Below are 23,069 nucleotides of genomic sequence, written 5' to 3'. Positions count from 1 at the left end.
GGTTTTTATGTACTGACAAAAAGTAACGAAGTAGGAAGATTCTTGGCAAAAGGAGCTCTTAATCATGTTGAGTACATATTTGCAAAACATTAACCATGGTTTCATAATGTGCTCTTGAAATCATAAGCAAAGAAAAGCTCAGAATCACAGCATAAGAGTCAAGGGAAAAAATTCCCATGCATGACGATGTGTTATATAGAATGGTTAAAATTAAAATCAAAAGTGACAGTTTTGCTATTCTTTACTTAGACCCTCTACTTTTAAAAATGGAGTCCGGTGGCATTTTGCTAATTAAGAGACATGAGACACCTATAAAACCTAGTTCTTAAAGAGAAAAAGAGGCAGAAATTTATAGCCTCTAATTTGGTCAGTTCAACTGTTCAGATTTTAAAACCAGAAATATAAAATCTCACTATGTTGTGTGAAAAGCCAAGTACTTTATAGTTAGCTGTAAAAATAAAAACACACATAAATATCAGAATTGCTTTTTCTGAAAAAAACAAACTGTAATTTGATGACCATTTAGAAAGTAAGAATTCTTATAAAAAATGAAGATATTATAAAGGATGGAATTATATAACAAAGCATCTGAAAATTAGGTTGACCTTTCCTCCTCAACTTAAATACCCTTATAATTGTATTTATATTTGAGGTAAAATTAAGATTTATATCATAACAATCCTTTTTAGAAATCAAAACATAATTTCATTGACTTTCTTTGAATGACAATGGTGTTCATCAAGTAATCCATCACTACTCAGCCCCCCAGAAGATAGTGAGACCATGTTGGTATCTCCAGTCATTAAACTCTGAGCAAACGTGGTAATAGTCACTTCTTGGTCAAAGAATATAAACAAACTAGTAAGTATAAGCAAACTAGTAATTGATATTTACTAGCTTGTTCATATTTCTCCCAAACCCAAAGCAGTGCAGGAGTTTACATGTTGTGCAGGCGTACTCAATCGCTCAGTTTTGTCCAATGCTTATGATCCCATGGACCTTAGCCCACCAGGCTCCTCTGTTCATGGGATTCTCCAGGCAAGAATACTGAAGTGGGTTTCCATGCCCTCCTGCAGGGGATCTTCCCCTCCCAGGGACTGAACCCAAGTATCCTGCTGTCTCCTGCACTGCAAGTGGATTCTTTACCACTGAGCCACCAGGGAAGCCCAGTTTATATGTTACAGAGCCTAAATTATTGCCTTGTCACTTTGTATGTATTTCATTTAATACTCACAGATATCCTATGGGTGGTGGTGGTTTAGTCGCTAAGTCGTGTCTGACCCTTGGAAACCCCATAGGCTATACAGCCTGCCAGGCTCCTCTGTCCATGGAATTCTCCAGGCAAGAATACTGTAGTGGGTTGCCGTTTCCTTCTCCAGGGGATCTTCCCAACCCAAGAATTGAACTCAGATCTCCTGCATTGCAGGCAGATTCATTACCGACTAAGCTAGTAGTGTTATATCCATTTGATAAATTAGGAAATGGAGGATAAAGTTGGTCATCACTGACATGATGGTCATAATGAGTAAAAAGGTTGAGAATTTAGTGACATGTGCTAAGCTGTTAATATGTTGTAGACCCTCAACAGTGGAGATCTATTTTTCTTATATTGTCACAAAGTCAAAGACTTTTTGACATATTTTAATCTTTAACTTTTTTCTAAGAGTTAGAATAGGATATAGTGAAAAATCAATTTTAAGATGGGACATTTTCATATTACAGAGACTCAGGTCAATCAAGTGTGCTAGCATGGCACAAAGTTATAAATTCCTTATATGAAAAACATTCTTTCTTTGATTCCTTCTTTTATAATGTGACAATACACTTTACTACACTTGTTCAAAAAGTAAATATTGCATAATTATAAATTCTGGGTCCCATAGTAAATTCTTTAAAAATGTTTTTTAACGCTTTGTCAATTTTAAGGACACATTTTGAGGTAGTAAGGTGGGGCTGTAAGAGAAATTCCATTCTCAAGAGTTGTTAAAATTCCATTCTCAATAATTGTTAAAATTCCAGGGAATTTTTGAACAATATTTATAACTAAGCATACAAGGGTGATAAAGATGATATTTCTAAAATGATTACTTGAAGCTGTCAATTGCCTGATTAAATATTTTCATTTTTTTCAAGAATAAAGTTCAGATTTTGTAGCATTCTAGAAGATTGATCTGCTTTCTGTTGATTTTTCACCACCATCTTTTTCTGGTAAGCATTAAGTCAAGCTATATTCAATATCTCAAGTGATTCATATTCATTTGTCCCACCAGTCACTACACTTGCAAACCTATGATAACATTTCCCTGCAGACCTGGGGCTTCTTGCTATCTAGGATGGAAACATTTGCTAGTTCAGAACAGAGTCATTTTTAAGAGTAAAGAAATTCTTTGGGAGATAAACCCTCCTGAAGAGACAAGCAGACCTGAGAAGCTGAGAAATTTAAGGACAAAGAACATTTGAGCAACTGGATCTGGCCATACTTAAAGTCAAAACTATACCATCTGACTTCTCACATAAAAATGACAAATAATTTCTTTTACTTGTGCCTATACTTTTATATACTTACTTATATTTTCATTTTCCTAATTATCCCCTACATTTTCTTAAGATAGGGATTCTAAATTTAGTGTGCATAAGAATCCCTGGAGAAGTTCATGACAGATTTATGGCTTTTCTTTTAGAATTCCTGTTTTAACAATTTGGGGAAAGAACCCAGGAATTTGCATTTTTTAGCCAATATTTCATGTGTTTCTTATATATCTGAGATTTTCATACTTTAAGGAAAATTGGTTTTAAGGATTAAGAAATTATGTGTTTTGATAGTACTTGAAAAACATCAGCCACAAATATCAATAACATTGTCTGGTACAAATATTAAGTATCCTTCTTATCTCTCCAAGTATATATACAATGAATAGCACTTGCTTTACTCAATCAGATAACTGAAAATAAGAATCAATGACTGTATCCTTAGAGAGGCATCCTTCTGATCAATAACCATTGGCTGTTTTTACCTAACACTCAACACCAGGCACACTAACAAATAATCATTGAAATTAATGACTTTATATTGTCCTAGGTTCAGGACAGCTGTTCCAGAATCTTCTAATATGAACTGATACTTTTCACTGCTGATGGCAACCATGGCCCATGCTATCATGCCATCTGCTCAGCTCTCACTCACCAGCAGCTGCTGCTCTTGCTTTGGCACTGTCTGCCTGGCTATCTCTGCCTCCCATCTGTACTACTCCTTGGCAATGCTAAAATTACAACACATTTCACCCCCACTCCTAAAGACAGGAATTCCTTAGTCATTTCTCCTTTTAGATATAGGGAAGCCCTTTGTGAAACCTCTATAGGCTCACTCTCCTTTCTTCTCAGACATAACAATTTCATAGTATCAATGATTTCTTAAATTGTGGGAGAAACAGTCTTATTTGTCACAGCAGAAATGCAGATACAAGTATAATAACATTAGTGTTTAGATAATGTTTGTGCTTAGAAAATACTAATAATAATAAAATAATTTTTAAGAACTAAAATATTTTACTAGTTATAAAGAAGCAAATGAACTCTTAGAGATTTTTGCAATGTATATATATTTGCTATATGTATATATAAACAAATGTGTCGACTATAAGCTTATCATATATTTGATTAACAAACAAATATGAGAACAGTAGTATACTACTATCAGTGAGAAATATGAAATTTTAGAAACATTAACCCAGTTTGGGAAATATGTAGAAATGATTGTAATATAAGATATAGAAAGATCAATTAAGTCTTTGGAAGAGGAATTTATCTTGTTGTCCAGTGTTACAGCTTCACCTTCCAATGCAGGGGATATGGGTTCAATCCTTGGTCAAGGAGCTGAGATCCCACATACATCACAACCAAAAACCCAAAACATAAAACAGAAGCAATACTGTAATATATTCAATAAAGACTTGGGGGGGGGGGGGGAAGTATTTAGAAGAGTTAATCTCTGAAACACTTCTCCAGTACCCTCCTTATTTCTAAAGGCAGATGACTCCTTTACAACAGAAAATAGAAGATTTATAAATTAAAGAAATTAAATAAGAAGAACTTTGGATTCAGGGGTATGAAATGAAGCACAAGGCAAAGATGAAATATATGGAAAAATTAAAAGAAGATGTTTCATAATAATATCTATATATGGAATCAGAATTCTAAGTTCTAATCTTCCTCCAAACAGGTAATTCAATAACTATCCATAAACTTTAAATTCAAAGGTTATTTTCCCCTTTGGTGGTGGCAAAGGAAAACCTCCACATTTTTATATTTGAGGTATTTAAAGAAATTTTTAAGAGAGAAAATCATGATAACCTTATTATGTAAAACAGAAAATAAATCCAGAATTAGTAAAGACAGACTTTTGACTGAAAGACTATTGCAAGGGAGGGGGAAAGGCTATTGCCTGGAGAAGAGACCAGAACTAAGTATGAGGGCCATAGGATTTCTAATGGCTGGGTGAGCTAGACAAAAAGTTGGAGAAGATTGGGAGGCGGTCAAATGCTACCTGTGTTTGTGAACTGGTTTTATCCAAAGGAGAAATAAGCTTCTCCTATCTTTAGGACAGGAGGTAGTTTTATAGCTCAGAGCAAGGCATCCCATCACAATCAGAGTCCCACCTTCCGTAGAAACAGAGAGAGAGTAATGCCATTTTTTAAAAAATATTAATAATTGAAAATAATGCTGATAAGACTAGGAATTTTATCTAGGCACATTCTGTAGAAGGTAAAGAATAATCTTTTCTACTGTAGAGGAAGATGTTCATCCTTTAAACATAGAAGCAAGCTGGGACTCAGCAAACTTCGACAAACAGTGATTTCACTGTCTAGAATAAACTGATACCTGAAGATAAAATTATTCTATTTCTCCCTGGGAAAAAAATAACATACAGATGTATTTCTCTGTCACTGTTTTTCCTTGTATAGACTTTACTAGCAATAATAGTTGTAACTTTTTCTTTCATTTTTTCAGGTTTATTAATTTTTATATATTTAACAAAATACTGATGTTACTATGTTCTGGGACATTGATCTAAATGCTTAACAGATATTAATTCATTCAATCATAACAACCTCCCAAAATAGGTTTTATTAGTACCTACATTTATAAACAAGGAAATTGAGACACAGAAAGGTTTAGTTGTTGTTCAGGATACGTTGATGAATGGCAGGGCACAGACTATGCTATTTTGATGAAACAACTAAAAACTATTTAAGTCACACAACATGGAGCAACAAAACTGAAAATGGAACCCAGATTTCTATGCTTTGTTTCCTATTTGAATAAGTTTTGCCTTTAAAACTACCTTTTGTTGGAAGAAAATCTGACCAACAAACTCAGAAACAAAACATGCCTACCTTTTAGAAATCATAGCACCAGATTAAGGCAGAAAGTTAATTATGAAAGGAAGAATAAATGTGGAAAAACCAGAGTAGCTTTCTTCAAGTAGATTCATCCTTGTCTCTTCTTGGGTGCAGCCCACCCCTCTCCAGCAGAAAAGAAAACAAACAAAAAGCAACCTTTAAAGGGATTGTGTCTATGGCTGGATTCACTTAGAAAATTTATTTTCTTATAACTTAAGTGCAATAAAATGTGTTTTTTCAAAAAAAAAAAAACATAACAGGAAGTTGAGCAACATAGACAAAAGATAAAAACATAAAATCTAAAGGTTTCCCAAGTGGTTCAGTGGTAAAGAATCCACCTGCTAGGGCAGAAGATATAGGTTCGATCCCTGATCCAGGAAGATCCCACATGCCACGGATTAACTAAGGCCATGTACTACAACTACTGAGCCTGTGCTCTAGAGCCTGGGAATCTCAGCTACTGAGATCTGTGTGCTGCAACTGCTGAACCTGTGTGCCCTAGAGCTCACGCTCTGCAACAAGAGAAGGCACCCCAATGAGAAGCCCAGACACTGCAACTAGCGAGTAACTCCTGCTCATGTCAACTAGAGAAAAATCCTAGCACAGCCAAAATTAATAAACAAATAAATGTTTAAAATAAAAATTAAAAAGTAGGATTTCTTCCATCCATAAGGAAGATCTACATCTGTAACTAACCTAATAAGAAACACTGTTTATAAATTGTTTATTTTTTGTGTGTAGAACATTTGTTTATTTTTGTTAATTTTTATTGGAGAATAATGAAAATGGTACTTTACAATTTTATGTTAGTTTCTGCTGTCCAGCAAAGACAGAATCAACTATACATACACATATATCCCATATTTTCCTTGGATTTCCTCCCCAATTAGGTCACTACAGAGCATTGAGTTCTCTGTGCTGTAACTCTTAATCAAAATTACCTAAATCCTTTGTAACGAGAAAAACATGAAAGGTGGAAAGATAAGAATTGACAGTCAAACACAAACGTTTGAAGAAATTAACTGAATGGCAATGTGGAACTGTATCTGAATTCTATGTTCCTAGAAAGTAGCAACTATCAAGAAATCCCCAAGCATGTGTTGATTCCAAGAAAAGACTAGCCACAAAAGACTATCCTACTCTTACATATTCAGAAACACGGCACTTTCCCTCCTTCTTCCTGACTCTCATACACTTGTGTATGATTCCTTTGTTTACTTGACTCTATAAAACTCCAGACTCCTTTTCTTTCAGGTGTTCTTCACCTGTTTCCCTATCACAAGAGGCTGAATACAGTTATCTCCTTAATTGTCCTATGCCTTTGTCTTTCACACAGCACAACTTTCTATAGCTATGTACATCCCTTTTACAATAATTAGTCATTTCTGGACATAGGAAAACATTTCACACTGACACAAGGAAAGTCAGGTTTTTCTTAACTGTAGACACACTAGCTCCCAGGCAGACAAACGCGTGAGAGCTTATAGCTTCAGTTCTACAACCTCAGCCACAAATTACAAGTAAGCAGACACAGAAGACTTGCACATTCCTTCCCAGCAGGCATAAACTTTATTTCTTTGAGCTGGCAACCAGAAATATCATTGAAAATGACTAACAAACTGCATTCTCCATCATCTCTCATCTAGTGGAGAACAGATTAATACCATTGATCAACCAAGAACACCAAATGGTCAGATGATAAAACTGAATTATCAATGATTGCTTCCACCCACCAATGGGGAATCACTTAGTGGCTGTGATGAATGAGAAACAAAAATGAAAACAGAATCAGAAGAGAGGAGGGGAAAAAGAGTAAACGAGGGTCATAGGCTTTAAAACTTCAATTGTCATTTGGAATTCACTTTAGGAGCAAAGAAAACCATGCCTGTAGTTAAGAATCCCAGTAAGGACTCTTCTGCATCAGTGCACTTTACCAAACTAACAGGTAAATCCATGGGTATCTTGGGGTCGTCTCTAAAAGAAAAGCTACATTGATGTTTGATTCCTGTATGATCAAGTTTACCGCTGCTAAGTCTACCCTCACAGATTGAGCTTCCCAGTGAGCGTCTGTAGTGCTGTTTCACTCTTAAATATAAGCTGACAGTCATAGATCAGCAAATATTTTGAGCATAAGAATAAAAGATATCAAAGCCAACAAACAAGGAAAGTCATTATAAAGTAAAAAGAGCCAATTCAGCTTACAGGTTTTTAAAAAGGGAGAAAAAAAATGATTTTGCATATTATACAAATATGTTCATTGTGCTATCTTATCCATCCCTACCAGAAGCAGCTATCAAATGATTTACTCAACAAACAAATGCAGAGATTTCCAAATGAAGACTAAATGGTTAAGAAAGCAAGTGAGAACAAAGAAGTAGGTAGGATCACCTTTTGAGGGAAGTGATTTGTTAACTAATAATATGAAATATATCCCCAAAGCTATATAGAATTGTTGAGGAATTCTGGATTTGATAGTGTATTCAGTACTTTCACAAATATTTGACATTATTGAAATATAGCACATTAGAGATTTACTTCAGGCATTTCTATTGTTCATCCTAACAGAGAATCTAAATACTTAAAATAAGTCACAAATTATTTGCTTCTAGAAGTTAGAGGCCATATTTTCATTCATATTCTAAATTTAAGATCTAGAAGTACTGAATATTATGCTATATAACCCATGTAGGATAGTTCTCCATTTCCCAGGGTTAGAGGAGGCTGATGAAAGAGAGGCAATTGGGGAAGTAAATAGGAGTGATGTGTTATGCTACCTCCAGTTCGGTGAGTTATCTTCTCTGGCTACACATCTAGAGAGAAAGATTAATCTTCCTACTAACTATTGAGAAGCTGGGGAGCCCACCTCTGCATTCAAATATTTTGTGCACCAATAATATACAAAACTTAGGGATTTACTTATGGAGGCTTAAGGAGTTTTGTTTCTTTTTTGCATTTTTGAATTTAACATTTTCTAATTTCTCTACCTCTCTCTTTCTTTTTTCCTGATTCTCTAAGTGACCTATATTTTTCTTCTGCTGTCTTGTCTTTAAGTATTTCCTACCCAATATTCCTTGAAAATAATTGTATCCTCTTGTTCTTTTTCCTTTTTTACTCTGCCAGTGCAAGCCTCTTAATGCTGAATATAAAAGAAATCTTTCTCTCCCTGGACTTTTGTCAGGTCTGAAGTTAGGAGGGATAATTTCTGCTCCTGTAGGAAAGTGAAAAAGTGAAAGTGTTAGGTGCTCAGTCCTGTTCAACTCTTAACTCTTTGGGACTGCATGGGCTGTAGCTTGCCAGGCTCCTCTGTCCATGGAATTCTCTAGGCAAGAATACTGGAGTGGGTAGCCATTTCCTTCTCCAGGGGATCTTCCCAACTCAGGGATCGAATCCAGGTCTCCTACATTGAAGGCAGATTCTTTATTGTCTGAGCCACCAGGGAAGCTCCAGGGAAGCACCAAGAAAGCTCCCATAGGAAGATGATGACATTCTCAATGTTAATCTAACCCCATGCATTCTTAGTTCACCTTAATTCAATTCTCTGATGTCTCCTTAAAATGAAGACTTCACAAACTCTCACCTGGAGTATAAAACAATGAAGAAGAACTGATGGAGAATAATAAGAGACATAATGGAAAAGAAAAATTTCACCTAACATTTGCTAAAAATATCAAGGAAAACTGTATTTAAGACTATTGCAGTAAGGGTCAAGACTATATTGCAAGAGAAAAGAAAGATTGGACTCAATTCTGTTAAAACAAAAGACAGGATTTTAAATGCCGGTGTGAACTAATGGAAAAGTACTAGAGGACATGAGGGGGTAGGTCAGTCAATGTGATTAGTAATTTACAACAGTGTGTTTACTAATTGTTGCTTATTGAAATTGGGCATCTATCCTCCCACAGGGACCCATAGGCAGTGGCTCTATTTTCCTTGATGGTTACATTTCAAAGTATGGTTCCAAGGTATTTGAGAAAGAGATTCCTGGGTTCTAAAGGTTTCACAGTCAAAGAGGAGAAAAAGAATTTACAATTGCAAGTTTTCTAAAGTAAATGCTCTAATAAAAGGGAACATGTCTTGCTTTGTGTGAGAGCAGATATAAGCACAGTTATAAGAATATAAAAAAGGAAAAAAAAAGAATATAAAAAAGGAATGGCAACCCATTCAGTACTCTTGCCTGGAGAATTCCACGGACAGAAGAGCTGAGCAGGCTACAGTCCACGGGATCGTGAAGACTTGGACACAACTGTGCAACTAACTTTCCAAAAGGAATGATAAAAGAAAATAAGACGTTATCTACCCAAGAACTGGAACAGAAAAGGAGGCTTCTTGAGCAGAGAACATCAATCATTAACCTAATTCAAACATGGGACACCGAGTCTAATTTTTTTGTTATGTTTTTCTAACCATTACTTTGCTAACAAAGGTCCATCTAGTCAAGGCTATGGTTTTTCCAGCGGTCATGTATGGATGTGAGAGTTGGACTGTGAAGAAGGCTGAGTGCCGAAGAATTGATGCTTTTGAACTGTGGTGTGGAGAAGACTCTTGAGAGTCCCTTGGACTTCAAGGAGATCCAACCAGTCCATTCTGAAGATCAGCCCTGGCATTTCTTTGGAAGGAATGATGCTAAAGCTGAAACCCGAGTACTTTGGCCACCTCATGTGAAGAGCTGACTCATTGGAAAAGACTCTGATGCTGGGAGGGATTAGGGGCAGGAGGAGAAGGGGACGACAGAGGATAAGATGGCTGGATGGCATCACTGACTTGATGGACATGAGTCTGAGTGAACTCCGGGAGATGGTGATGGACAAGGAAGGCCTGGCGTGCTGCGATTCATGGGGTTGCAAACAGTCAGACACGACTGAGTGACTGAACTGACTGAACCATGAAATATATAGTTTTGTAGTTTATTCATTATATATTTCATGAATGTGGGCACATCTAACAAACTGAGCAGTACTAAATTGAGTTACCAGAACTCCAGATTTTTCAGTCCAGTGTTTCATCACAGATTTATTCCTTTGTGCAAACGGCCTGTCTAGTCTGTTCAAGTTATTATTGAATCCATTGTATGGTATTGATGACCAGTTTATAAATTAGCGAGAAATATCACTCTCACTAAAAATATGTCAGGAAGAAATGGCTTTTTTATTTTTGTTTCATTATATTTATCTGTTTTAAAATTATTGTGCTTTCTGAAATTTTTGATAGCCAATCATTAAGTAAACAATTGATGTTTTTAAATTTTTTAAGATGCATATGTTTTAACAAACATGATGTGCTTGCTTATAAACATATTAGTCTTCATCTATCTCCCAAAGATTTTCTGTGATAAATCCAATTCTATTCTGTTCTATCATTTTGCTATATCATATGTTAGACCAATGTGTCTCGATTTTCTGTTTTAGAAAAAAAAAAATGTCATGGCAGATTATTTCATATTATGTTAAGAAGCTTAAACAGAAAAAGGACAATGTATGAAAATAAGAAAGATGTGAATGAAGCAGCCAACTGGCATCCATACATGGGACTCATATGCAAATCAAGTTATTCTGTGCTTTCCAACACGTCCCAAATTCTTTTAAAACCATATTTTAAGCTGGATAGCAACTCTTTATGAAGACATCAGTGACAAAAATACAGACAGCATTGTGTTGGGTAGAGCAATGCCAGGAGTTGACAGGACCAACAGATAAAACCAAAGCAATTAAGTTTCCATAAACACTTGACTTGGTGTTGAATCAACACTCTTCTTTCTAAACAGCAGTGTAGCAAGACATAAATGACAAATCATACATTTCCAATCTATAAACCATGCTGGTTTGATGAAGTCACAGAATTCTTTTTCTGGCTTTTCTTTTTACCATGTGAAAGAAAAAAAAATGCTCAATAATTTGTGAGTTTTACTTCAGAGATGTGAATTTCTCCATCTACAAAATATTAGAAGAATTATAGAAAAGCTTTGGCATGTTTCCAGCTTACTACCATCCATCTCCAGCAACAACAACAAATTCTTATGGCTAGAGGTGAGCAAATTTTGAATGACATTGAGTCATCCTTTCTCACAAACTGTTTTCCAGGCGTTCATTATCAACTCTTTGGCAAAGTCAGAGAACGCTGTCTCTGTTCTTTTTTATTTCATTTCCCCTACCTCAACACATAACACAAAACAATTCAAGACTATACACTATCTACCTTATCTCCCTTACTTTGTTCCCTTGTAGATATTCAACTGAACTTGTTCAGGAAAGAGCTAAGGAATATATATTTATTAAACAATAATGTTTTCTTTCTTCCAAAGAAGAAAGTGATAATAAACTTCCAATATAAATGAAAGTGTATAATATATAGACAGACTTCCATTTACATAATACTATATAGAGACTTCAATATAAGTGGCAAGATGCTCAGGTAAACAAACATTTTCCAAGTTTTCAGAACAATAAAACAAAAGCATCTGATTATACCTAGTTTCAGAGTGATTTTCTACACTCACATATAATTTGTCTGTGTAGCAATGTCCTTCTTTGCTTTAAAAGTCTTATGTATTTGTCCTTATCTAGCTCATATGGAGTATTTAATACTTTAGTATTTAATATTTCCAGACATTTCAAGGCAGTTAATCCATGTCATGTCTGATAAATGACATGGACATTTTTTATTAGACAAAATTTTATTAGAACGCTCTCATATTGTAGGTAGCTTTCCTGTTGTACAAGATGTTCCTCAGGAAAATTGATTGCTTCTGTTTTCATTCCCAGAATTTCAAATTGTCTGGCATTTATAGTGTAGTTGCCATGAATGCATTGTATGTACTTTATACCAGGTGATAGATTGCAAACTTCAGGAAATTGTGAGCAGTTTATGTATTTGATTATTCTAGGTTTCTTTATGTCTAGAGGAAGGCATGGCACATATTAACGTCTTAGTAAATATTTAAATAAATATTTATTTACTAAGATGCAAGCATGCAAAGAAAGCCTGTAAGTTGCTTCTCTTTTCTGGGCCGTGAGGTTGTTTTGAGTGTCCTGCTATCTATAGTGGCTCCACTAAATCATGCAGCTAATCTCTGCAGTTTGTTCCAAGTGTGGCAGTTTAAGACTGGTGAGGTTCATAGATGACGTTATCTGGATTACAAACGAGAAACGCATCCACATTTGTGACTTGTAGTCTTCACAGGCTCTAGATTAGTTCTGATTATTATGTGTCCATGCCACTTGTCTACTGTAAATTTCTGACTCTCTTGTAAACATTTTCACTGAGCTGACTTTCTCATAGAGCAAATCTCTCATGTGGAATACTGTGTAAAGGCAAGAATATACTGTGCAGCCAAATATCTGTTTCTCATCATAACACTGACAAACTCTGTGAGCTGGGGTAAGTTATGTATGTCTTTAAGTGTCGGTTTAATTACCTGACAAGTGAGATTAATGATACATGACTACTTAATAGCATTGTCATAATGTTAAATAAGAGATTCTGTACAGCCTTATCTTAACAACATTCATCGTAATATAAATGTTAGTTGGAGAACAGACTTGTGATTGCTAAAGAGGAAGGGGAGTGGGGGAAGTATAGAGACGAAGTTTGGTGTGAAAAGATGCAAACTAGTACATATAGAATGAATAAACAACAAGAGCCTATTGTTAGCACTGGGAGCTATATTCAATATCCTGTGATAAATTATCATGGAAAAAAATATAAAAAATAATGTACATATATATATAACTGAATCACTTTGCTGTATAAACAGAAATCAACACAACATTGTAAATTAGCTATACTTCAATTAAAAAGTTTTAAAAAATATAGTATAACCACTTTGGGGAAAAGAAAATTAAGTATTAGTTATTTCCATGCTTTTAATAAACTTAGACATACTATACAAGTGTAATATTACTTATTCAGATCATTCTCCAGAATTTCTTGTAGCAAGACTAAGAAGAAATCAATTTTCATGTAGGGCCAAATACCACGTGGTTATACACATCTTAAAGCGCCAAGGCAGGCATCTTTTATTTCAGGAACTATGTGACACGGCTTCCAAAGGAACCAGCCCGTCATAAGGCAGTGGCCCTCTGGCTCTTTTATAACTGAAGGCAGGCTAGTTTCAGATTTTACCTGAGGAGTAAACAGGCATGGATTTAAAAGAGTTAAACCATAAAACACATTCACAGTTTATGCAATCCTGTTTACATATCCCATTATATTACACTGGTCCATTTATCTAGGGTGGTGCCCTTGGTGGGATTCCTAGTTGTCTCAGTGGTAAAGAATCTGCCTGCCAATGCAGGAGGCAAAAGAGATGCAGGTTCAATCACTGGGTTGGGAAGATCCACTGGAGAAGGAAATGGCAACCCATTTCCCAGACTAAGAGAAAAGATTTACAGTACGTATATTTGACAAATACTTTATATTAAGAATATGTAGAGAATTCTTACAAATCAATAAGAAAAATGCAGTCAACCTAATTATAACAGAGTGAAAAGTCTGACAGACACTTCACAAAAGATAACATGGAAGTGGCTGACAGTTATATAAAAATGTGTTCCATATCATTAGTAAGTAGACAAATACAAATTAAAAACCGTGATGAAACATAAACATAAATGAGTATTTTTTTTAAAAAAGAATACCAAGTATGGGTGAGGATATGAAGCTGGTAGAAGCATAAAAGTACATATTTCTACAACCCCTTTGGAAAAATATTTGATAGTACTTGATGAAGGAAAACATATGTATATTGTATAACCCAATAATTCCATTTCTATGTCCCCAAAAAGTAAATAATAATATGTACCAAAAGGCATACAGAAAAGTGTCCATAGAAATTTTATTTGTAATAGCTCTAAACTGAAAACAAACCAAAGGTTAATTAATAATAAATAATTCTAATTCCTGCATACTACCCAGTTATTAGCAAAAATAAACTCCTTTACATGCAACATGGATGAATTTCATAGGCATAATATTAAGTGAAAATGTTTATATGCTAACAATATATATTCTGTCTATGTAAGATTATAAAGTTGATTGAATTATGGAAATCGGAATGATTCTTACTCTTGGGAGTTACTCGAAAGAATTAGGCACTTTCTTGAGTGCTGAAACTATTACATGTATATTACTTTTGGTGGTGGTTATTATTTTTAAATTCACAAATTCACTGAGGTAAAGAAGATAAAAAGGACTGGTGACCTAATTTGGTAGAGTTCATTCTTATGAACTCTTTGATTAAAGGAAGGAAGAGACTGTTCTTGTAAGTACTTTCTGAGCAGGACATGGTCTAGCAATTTAATCCATATATGAGAATGAATTCCCAAGGGCATGCCAGAGGGCAGCACTTGGTTCTCCTTAGTGTTTTCCTTCATTTTTGATCTTTCCTCCTACCAAATTAAGTGACAAATAGCCAAGTTCTGTTTATTTGTTAATAAGACCTACAATCTGAAACAGAAATGTAGGGAAAATTAATTTTTTAAAGTGTATCAAGTTTCTAATATCAGAAGAGAGTTTAAAAGTTTGGGTTTAAAATTGTCTATTGCTTATGAAATAATTGTGTTAAGGAGGGACTGAAGCTAAAGTTAGTGAGATGATATGTCAGCTGCTTCTGTAATACTTCTGTTCAGAAAAAACTGCCTTTACCTAAGTACAGGAAATGGAATTTCATAGTTAAAATGGACTTGTTATACATAGATTTTCAGACCTCCAGTCAATAGAGAATCATTTAGATCACTCTGGAGGTTTGGCCCTGGTCCTGAAACTTTTCCTGTATTAATTCTCCAGTGGATAAGTCTCAGTGGGTCCCCAGAGTCTCTTACCCTAGGTCCACTTATTTTTTCCACCCCTACAACCTCTGCTCAACCTCTGAGTCATGCTCTCCAGTTCTATTTATTCCTGCACATTGATCATTTTGCCAGAATCACTGCTTGCCAAAATCTCCGCCTGATGCCTGTTGCTTTCTAGTACCTTAACCCAAGCATCAGACTCTAAGGGCTACTCCAGAGCCCCAAATCAGTACATTCATAAAGATTTCAGGCCAACAAGGATACATGTATAATTACCTGAATCCAATCCTCATTCTAAAATTCTTACTATACCACTGATGCCCAAGTGTTAACCTTTATCTTTCTGTTTTGACTGTTTCTCCAAATGCATATTTGAATCTTAAGTAAAGGTAGCCTCCTATTTTCCTGGTACCCTTGATCTCTGAAAAGCCTTAAGTTGAATGCACACAGTCTACTTATTCATAGACCCAAGCCAAAACTTAGGCTCAAAATTTGCATATCCCTTTAGCTTAGTTGTCCCTAACATCAACCAAAGTTCTTTGGAGAAGCCCAACACGTTAAGGTAACAATAATCCCAGATGACACTGACTATCCCCTAAACACTCTCAAGAGGTCATGATAAGCTTCTTTATAAGTTGTTTTCAGTTCTTGTACAGGATATAATATCTAGCATCAAATCATCAATTGTATCAAATTCCTTATGTGTCATTATAAAACAATGATTTTTTACCTACTTATGACAGAAGATACTATATCTGTATATAAAATATCCAGGTTCTATTTATCTATTTTCAATAATATGGGGGATACTGTATGTCTTCAAAAGCTATCTATCAGAATTATAACCCTTTTGTAAATTATGGCATGGCTTTCAAGTTTGGATTATAAAGTCCACCAAGCAAATTGCAGCATTCCAAAAATAACAGTAGTAGTTAACTCTCAAGAGCTGGTTGTTTTTTGTACTTCTATGAATTTGAAAGCCATCTATATCTCCAACATGTTGGATTTCATTCTAAACAAAACAAATTGATTTTCAGAGAATTTGTGGATTTATTGGTGTCAGAGCTAATAAGAGAACCAAGGACAAATCATTAGTATTTAAACTCCAGGATCAGTATGACTTTTATTATATCACATTTATTAATTAACAGATTGTGTGTGTGTGTGTCTGAAATAGGCAATTATTTCAACTGTACAAAATATAATTTATTTAATAAATATTTATTGAGCACTTAATATGTATCAGGTTTACTTAGATTATTAATATTAGTTTTGTATCATGTCAAAAGAAAAAAGTGCAAGATTTCAATCAATTTCAAATTCTGAAGCTCAAATCCTATGATAATTTATGAAAAATATCCTAAAAATAGTGGGGTATTTGTTTTAAAATATTTATAATAACATAACAGTATTTGTAGAGAAAAATATTAAAGCTTAAAATCAGACTTAGTCAAAATCTTAAGCTAATTACAGGTTATTCACATTATCAAAACAATGATCATAAGGAATATATAATAATAGAAATTCTGGGGGAAACAGGATACAATTTTTGTATGTATTATGGATATTATGGATAAATCTGAATATTGAATTTATACATAAGAAAAAAGACTTGAAAGACAAAATCTTAATTATCAATTCCAATTGTTTGATTGGTGTGAAATAATTTTTTTGGTATTTCTTAGACTTTTATGACAGTTTTTTGAGGTACATGCTAGTATATATCTGCAAAATTATCATAACAATTAAGATAATGAACATTCACAACACCCCCCTAAAATTTTCCCCTAGAAAAAGATGTAGAGATATAGTGTAAGGGGTATAAATGCTAACTTGTGTGTATATATCAACGTACTATAGTTCAGAAGATTTTTATCCTATTTTTTTCTTCAGTTAACTTGGAAAAAAAATTGCTTTATTGGATTGTTGAGAATTCAGTAACAGAATAAGTTGTATATTTCATCTGTGTTACTGTGTATTTTAGGGTTTGAGGGTTTGTAACATTTTGGAGGCAGAAACAGAGGAAGGGAAAGAAAGATATGAGAAAATGCAGTAAAGAACAGATCACTTATATGTGTATGTTCCCTGAAAGAATTGATTTACAAATTCCTCTCATACAAACATGTTTGGCAGTGTGTAGGGGAAGTTTAACAGCAATGGCAAACTTCATTGTTTGTATTATTCTGCACAAATCATCTAATGTGCTCTTTCATCTTCTTTAAAATGAGAACCAGTTAGCCCCTTCTGCTTCCCACTCAGCAGGATTGATTCAGAACTAAACTTGGAAGACTGTAAAAAGAAGGTATCAACCAAATTTAATAACATATATGCTAGCATCAGCAACCTATATCAGACAGAAATAAAATAGAGAGTATATTCACTACGATTTGCTCCACTCACAATGACAACCATTCTTGACAGAGTGATCAGACTTTACAGAATATCTCTGAATAATGTATGTAAATCATTTGCACCAACATCACACCCCCTTGCTATCAGTTCAGTTCAGTCACTCAGTTGTGTCCGACTCTTTGCGATCCCATGAACCACAGCACACCATGCCTCCATGTCCATCACCAACTCCCGGAGTCCACCCAAACCCATGTCCATTGAGTCGGTGATGTCATCCAACCATCTCATCCTTTGTCGTCCCCTTCTCCTTCTGCTCTCAATCTTTCCCAGCATCAGGGTCTTTTCCAATGAGTCAGCCCTGCACATCAAGTGGCCAAAGTATGCTATAGGCAATAGAAAATTCAAACCTAATCTTGCTGTATTTATATTAGTTTCCTGTTGCTACTGTAACAAATTCCTATAAGCTCAGAATCTTAAAACAGTACACATTTACTATTTGTATAGTCTGGGGCTCAGGAGTCCAAATGGGTCTCATTGAGCTAAAATCAAGATTCAGCAAGAAGAATTCAGGGGAGAATTCATGTCCTTGCCTTTGCCTACTTTGAACAGGTTGTCCATATTCTTTGGCTCATAGTCCTTCCCTCTGTCTTCAAAGTCAGTCGTGGCTAACTGAGCCTTCCTCATCATCCATCACTGATACTGCCTCTCTCTCTCTCACATATGCTTCCCAGGTGGCACCAGTGGTAAAGAACCCACCTGCTAATTCAGGAGGACATAAGAGACATGGGTTCAATCTCTGAGTGGGGAAGATCCCTGGAGGAGAGCATGGCAAGTCACTCCAATATTGTTGCCTGGAGAATCCTATGGACAGAGGAGCCTGCTGCCTATAGTCCATAGGGTCACAGAGTTGGGCACAATTGAAGTGAATTAGCATTCTCGTGATTACATTGAATTCACATGAATAAGCCAGGACACTATCCTAACTCTAAAGTCAACTGATAAGCAATTTGAACTTTATCCGCTACCTTAATTCTCTTTTGTCACACAATGTAACATATTCAGAGACTCCAGGGATTAACATTAACTTCTGTTATTCTCCCAATCATAGTTCTCTCTTCCTCTCTTGGTACCAATGACTAGCATATTAAAACCTTGTTCTGATCCTGCAGGTCTCTTTTTGCAAAAAAATAAAAAATGCAGATGCATGTAAAAGTGTTTCCCAAAAAGACTTATGACAAAACATTATCCCCACAAGTCGGCAACAGTCTAAAATTATGTTACTTTTCTTACAGGGATGACAATGAAATGCTTCTTGTTTCTGGCCATTGCTGCTGGCTGCCTGCCTGTTTTGATTATAAAAGTATGTGAGGATTGTATATTTTATGATTACTTTTGAGAGGAGGATAAGAGCTAACTCTGTGCTAGAACTTATTTTGTTGCAGGCACTATTGTGAGGATGCTATGCCCAGTTGGCAGCTAAAGTCCACAGGGTCGCAAAGAGTCAGACATGACTAAAGCAGCTGAGCACACAGAGGCACATGCCCGGTATTCACCTAGTTCTCACCATAGCTCTGTTAGGCAAGTACTATTCTTAATCTCGTATTACAGAGAAAGAAACTAAACATAAGAGGTTAAGTCATGTGTCCAAGGTCAGATAACTTGGAAATGGCAGAGCCTGAAGGTAAATCTAAGCAGTTTTACTTCACAAGCCCATGCCTATGTCATTAAACTTCTCTGAATAATTTAAAAAGCTAAAAATGTAGAGTGGGAATTACTTCTTTACAACTGATCCATACATTTTCCATGACAAAGTGGGAAAAATATTGTTTTTTAGTTTTTATCCAGAAAAGGTAAGTATTTCATCAATATCCCAACTGAGCTTTCTGATTTATGACTATAACAAGAATTTAACACATCCAAATTAAATATAAAATGAAAAGTGCCAGGACTTTCATCAAAGTCCAGGGGTTTGGAGTCCACATTTCCACTGCAGGGGGCTTTGGTTCTGTCCCTGTCTGGAAATTAAGATCCCACAAGCCTTGCATCACAACCAAAAATAAAAAAAGAAATATGCCAACAGCAAGGAGAGAAATGTGAGGACCTGTTAGCAATGGAGTCAATAGATGATGCTTGAATCTCACTTAAAAACAAGAGTTTCAACATTCACAGAACAGAAATGAAACATTTAATGGTATATAAGAGGAAATAAATTCTGAGTATTTCACAAGTCATTCAATAATATGTACCTGTAAAAAATCTCAGTGATATAAGGAAAATATTACATTGCAATGTACTGAAAATATTTTTTATGATGAACTGGTTAATAGCTTTGGTATAGAACATGAGTGGTTTTTATAATTTCACATGCTAGATAAAGTCAAAAGTGGAAAAAAGTGAAAGCCGCTTAATTCAATAAATGAAAGAAAATCCACATACATGAGATTACTGGGGTGCTGATGTGGATCTTATCACTCACACTTCTTTCCCCATGAGAAATCAGATGGAGCTCTTGCCTGATACCCAAAAATCCTCTGGTAAGTTAAAAGTATTTCATTTTGAAGTGATCATCAGATATAGGCTGCAACCTTTATGGTAGAAAACTAAAAAGCCTCAGAAGAGAAGTTTAAGAGACTAAAGTTCAAGAGCCCAGGATATGAGATGGTTGAGTCATCCATGTGAATGCTGATGTCACTCCTGTTGACTGCAGAATTTGGGGTAGACAAGATGAATTGTTTCAGGAGACCCAATTTCTATCAATGAGAGGAATTCACAGGAAAATCACTATAGGAAAGTAAATGTTCAGAGGTGAGATAGCTAGAGCTAAATGACATGAATTTCACTGAAGCAGCATATTTTAAGAGGAGCAGGGAGAATTATCATATGGAACTTAAGGAAATTCTTGTGGGTTCCCAGTTCAGTTCAGTCCAGTCACTCAGTCGTGTCCAACTCTTTGTACTGCAGCCCGCCCAGCTTCTGTGTCCATCACCAACTCCAAGAGCTTGCTCAAACTCATGCCCATCAAGTCAATGATGCCATCTGACCAGCTCATCCTCTGTCATCCCCTTCTCCTTCTGCCTTCAATCTTTCCCAGCATCAGGGTCTTTTTGAATGAGTCAGTTCTTCTCATCAGGTGCCCAAAATATTGGAGCTTCAGCTTCAGCTTCAGTTCTTCCAATTGAAAGGTTGTTGCTGAGCCGTGAAAGACACAGGGATTCTTGGCCTCCGGAGGAGAAGAATTCAATCCAGGGCCAGTGACAAAGCTCGATCACTCAGAGCTTTTGTGTAATCAAGTTTTATTAAAGTAAAAAAGAGAAAGAGAAAGCTTCTGACATAGACATCAGAAGGGGGCAGAAAGAGTGCTCCCTTGCTAGTCTTTAGCAGGATGTTATATAGGTACTAGCAGGCTGCTAATTAGAGAAAGGAAATGTCTCAAAACTCAGAGTGGCACCAGGCTCCTCACCCACAACATGAATTTTGAGATAATATTGGCACAAGGTGAGTCACCCCAGGGCCATAAGATGATTGACATGATTCTTGAAGAAAGGCAAGTTTCCAAGCAAATATATGGTTTCATTAACATAGATTAGGAGAACAATTGTATGAGTAAAACATACTGGTTTGTCAAGTCAGTTCTGAGTCTTAGGTGGAACCAACTTGAAGACAGAGTCTAAGGTAAATATGTAGTTCATTAACATAGCTTAAGAAAAACATTTCCATAAGAAAAATGCATTGGTTAGCTCAAGGTTTGAGAAAAGTTAAGTTTAGGTGGAACCAGGTGTCATCATGGGATCAGAGAATTTTAAGAGAAACCTCCTTTAAATTTTGTATGCTGCTGCTAAGTTGCTTCAGTCATGTCTGACTCTGTGCGACCCCTGAGACGGCAGCCCACTAGGCTCCCCCATCCCTGGGATTCTCCAGGCAAGAACACTGGAGTGGGTTGCCATTTCCTTCTCCAATGCATGAAGGAAAAGGGAAAGCAACTCTTTGCGACCCCATGGACTGCAGCCCATCAGGATCCTCCGTCCATGGGGTTTTCCAGGCAAGAGTACTGGAGTGGGGTGCCATTGCCCTCTCCGTTAATTTTGTATAGAGAAGGGAAAAAATCTGACACTTGTAGTTTGTTTCCTCCTGCCAGTTCAAGAGAGATAAAAAACATCTGACACTTGAAGCCTATGTCCTCAACTTGGAGACCCCTAGCCTTGGAGATCCAACCAGTCTATCCTAAATGAAATCAGTACTGTGGCATCCGGTCCCATCACTTCATGGCAAATAGACTGGAAAGCAATGGAAACAGTGACAGACTTTATTTGGGGGATCTTCAAAATAACTACAGATGGTGACTGCAGCCATGAAATTAAAAGATGTTTGCTCCTTGGAAGAAAAGCTATGACCAACCTAGACAGCATATTAAAAAGCAGAGAAATTACTTTGCCAACAAAGGTCCGTCTAGTCAAAGCTATGGTTTTTCCAATAGTCATGTATGGATGTGAGAGTTGGACTATAAAGAAAGCTGAGGGCCAAAGAATTGATGCTTTTGAACTGTGCTGTTGAAGAAGACTCTTGAGAATCCCTTGGACAGCAAAGAGATCCAACCAGTCCATCCTAAAGGAGATCAATCCTGAGTATTCATTGGAAGGATTGATACTGAAGCTGAAACTCCAATATGTTGGCCACCTGATGCGAAGAACTGACTCACTAGAAAAGACCCTGTTGCTGGGAAAATTTGAAGGTGTGAGGAGTGGGAAAGATTAAGGCGAGAGGAGAAGGAGACGACAGAGGATGAGATGTTTGGATGGCATCACCAACTCAATGGACATGAGTTTGAGTAAGCTCCAGTAGTTGGTGATGGACAGGAAAGCCTGGCGGGCTGCAGTCCATGGGGTCGTAAAGAGTCGGACACGACTGAGCAACTGAACTGAACTGAACTGAACCTTCCTGCCTGTTATTCTCTCACAATGAGTATTTAAGACTGAGTTCCTTTAGGACTGACTAGTTTGATCTCCTTGCTGTCCAACAGACTCTCTAGAGTTTTCACCAACACCACAGTTCAAAAACATCAATTTTTCAGCCCTCAGCTTTCTTTACGGTCCATCTCTCACATCCATACATGACTATTGGAAAAACCATAGCTTTGACTAGACGGACCTTTGTTGGCAAAGTAATGTCTCTGCTTTTTAATATGCTGTCTAGCTTGGTCATGATTTTTCTTTCAAGGAGCAAATGTCTTTTAATTTCATAGCTGCAGTCATCATCTGCAGTGATTTTGGAGCCCAAGAAATAAAGCCTGTCACTGTTTCTATTGTTTCTTAATCTGTTTGCCATGAAGTGATGGGATCAAATCCCATGATCTTAGTTTTTTGAATGTTGAGTTTTAAGCCAGCTTTTTCACTCTCCTCTTTCACCTTCATCATGAGACTCTTTAGTTCCTCTTCGCTTTCTGCCATAAGGGTGGTGTCATCTATATATCTGAGGTTACTGATATTTTCCCCAGCAATCTTGATTCCAGCTTGTGCTTTATCCAGCCTGACATTTCGCA

At 36.1% G+C, this 23,069-nt stretch overlaps 1 protein-coding gene across 1 annotated transcript in view; it reads left to right on the top strand.

Moving 5' to 3' along the window:
* The first annotated feature begins 7,233 nt into the window (after positions 1 to 7,233).
* The window catches only part of CRISP1 (cysteine rich secretory protein 1), a 28,411-nt gene continuing 12,575 nt past the window's right edge, over positions 7,234 to 23,069 (top strand). The window contains exons 1-2 of the mRNA XM_061398392.1: positions 7,234 to 7,344; positions 18,826 to 18,893. Coding sequence (XP_061254376.1) covers positions 7,281 to 7,344; positions 18,826 to 18,893 — 132 coding nt within the window. The 5' untranslated portion in view covers positions 7,234 to 7,280. The remainder of the gene's footprint in view (positions 7,345 to 18,825; positions 18,894 to 23,069) is intronic.

Source organism: Bos javanicus, chromosome 23 (assembly GCF_032452875.1).
Source record: "Bos javanicus breed banteng chromosome 23, ARS-OSU_banteng_1.0, whole genome shotgun sequence".
Taxonomy (NCBI): Eukaryota; Metazoa; Chordata; class Mammalia; order Artiodactyla; family Bovidae; genus Bos; species Bos javanicus.
This window is presented reverse-complemented; position numbering and strand designations above follow the sequence as displayed.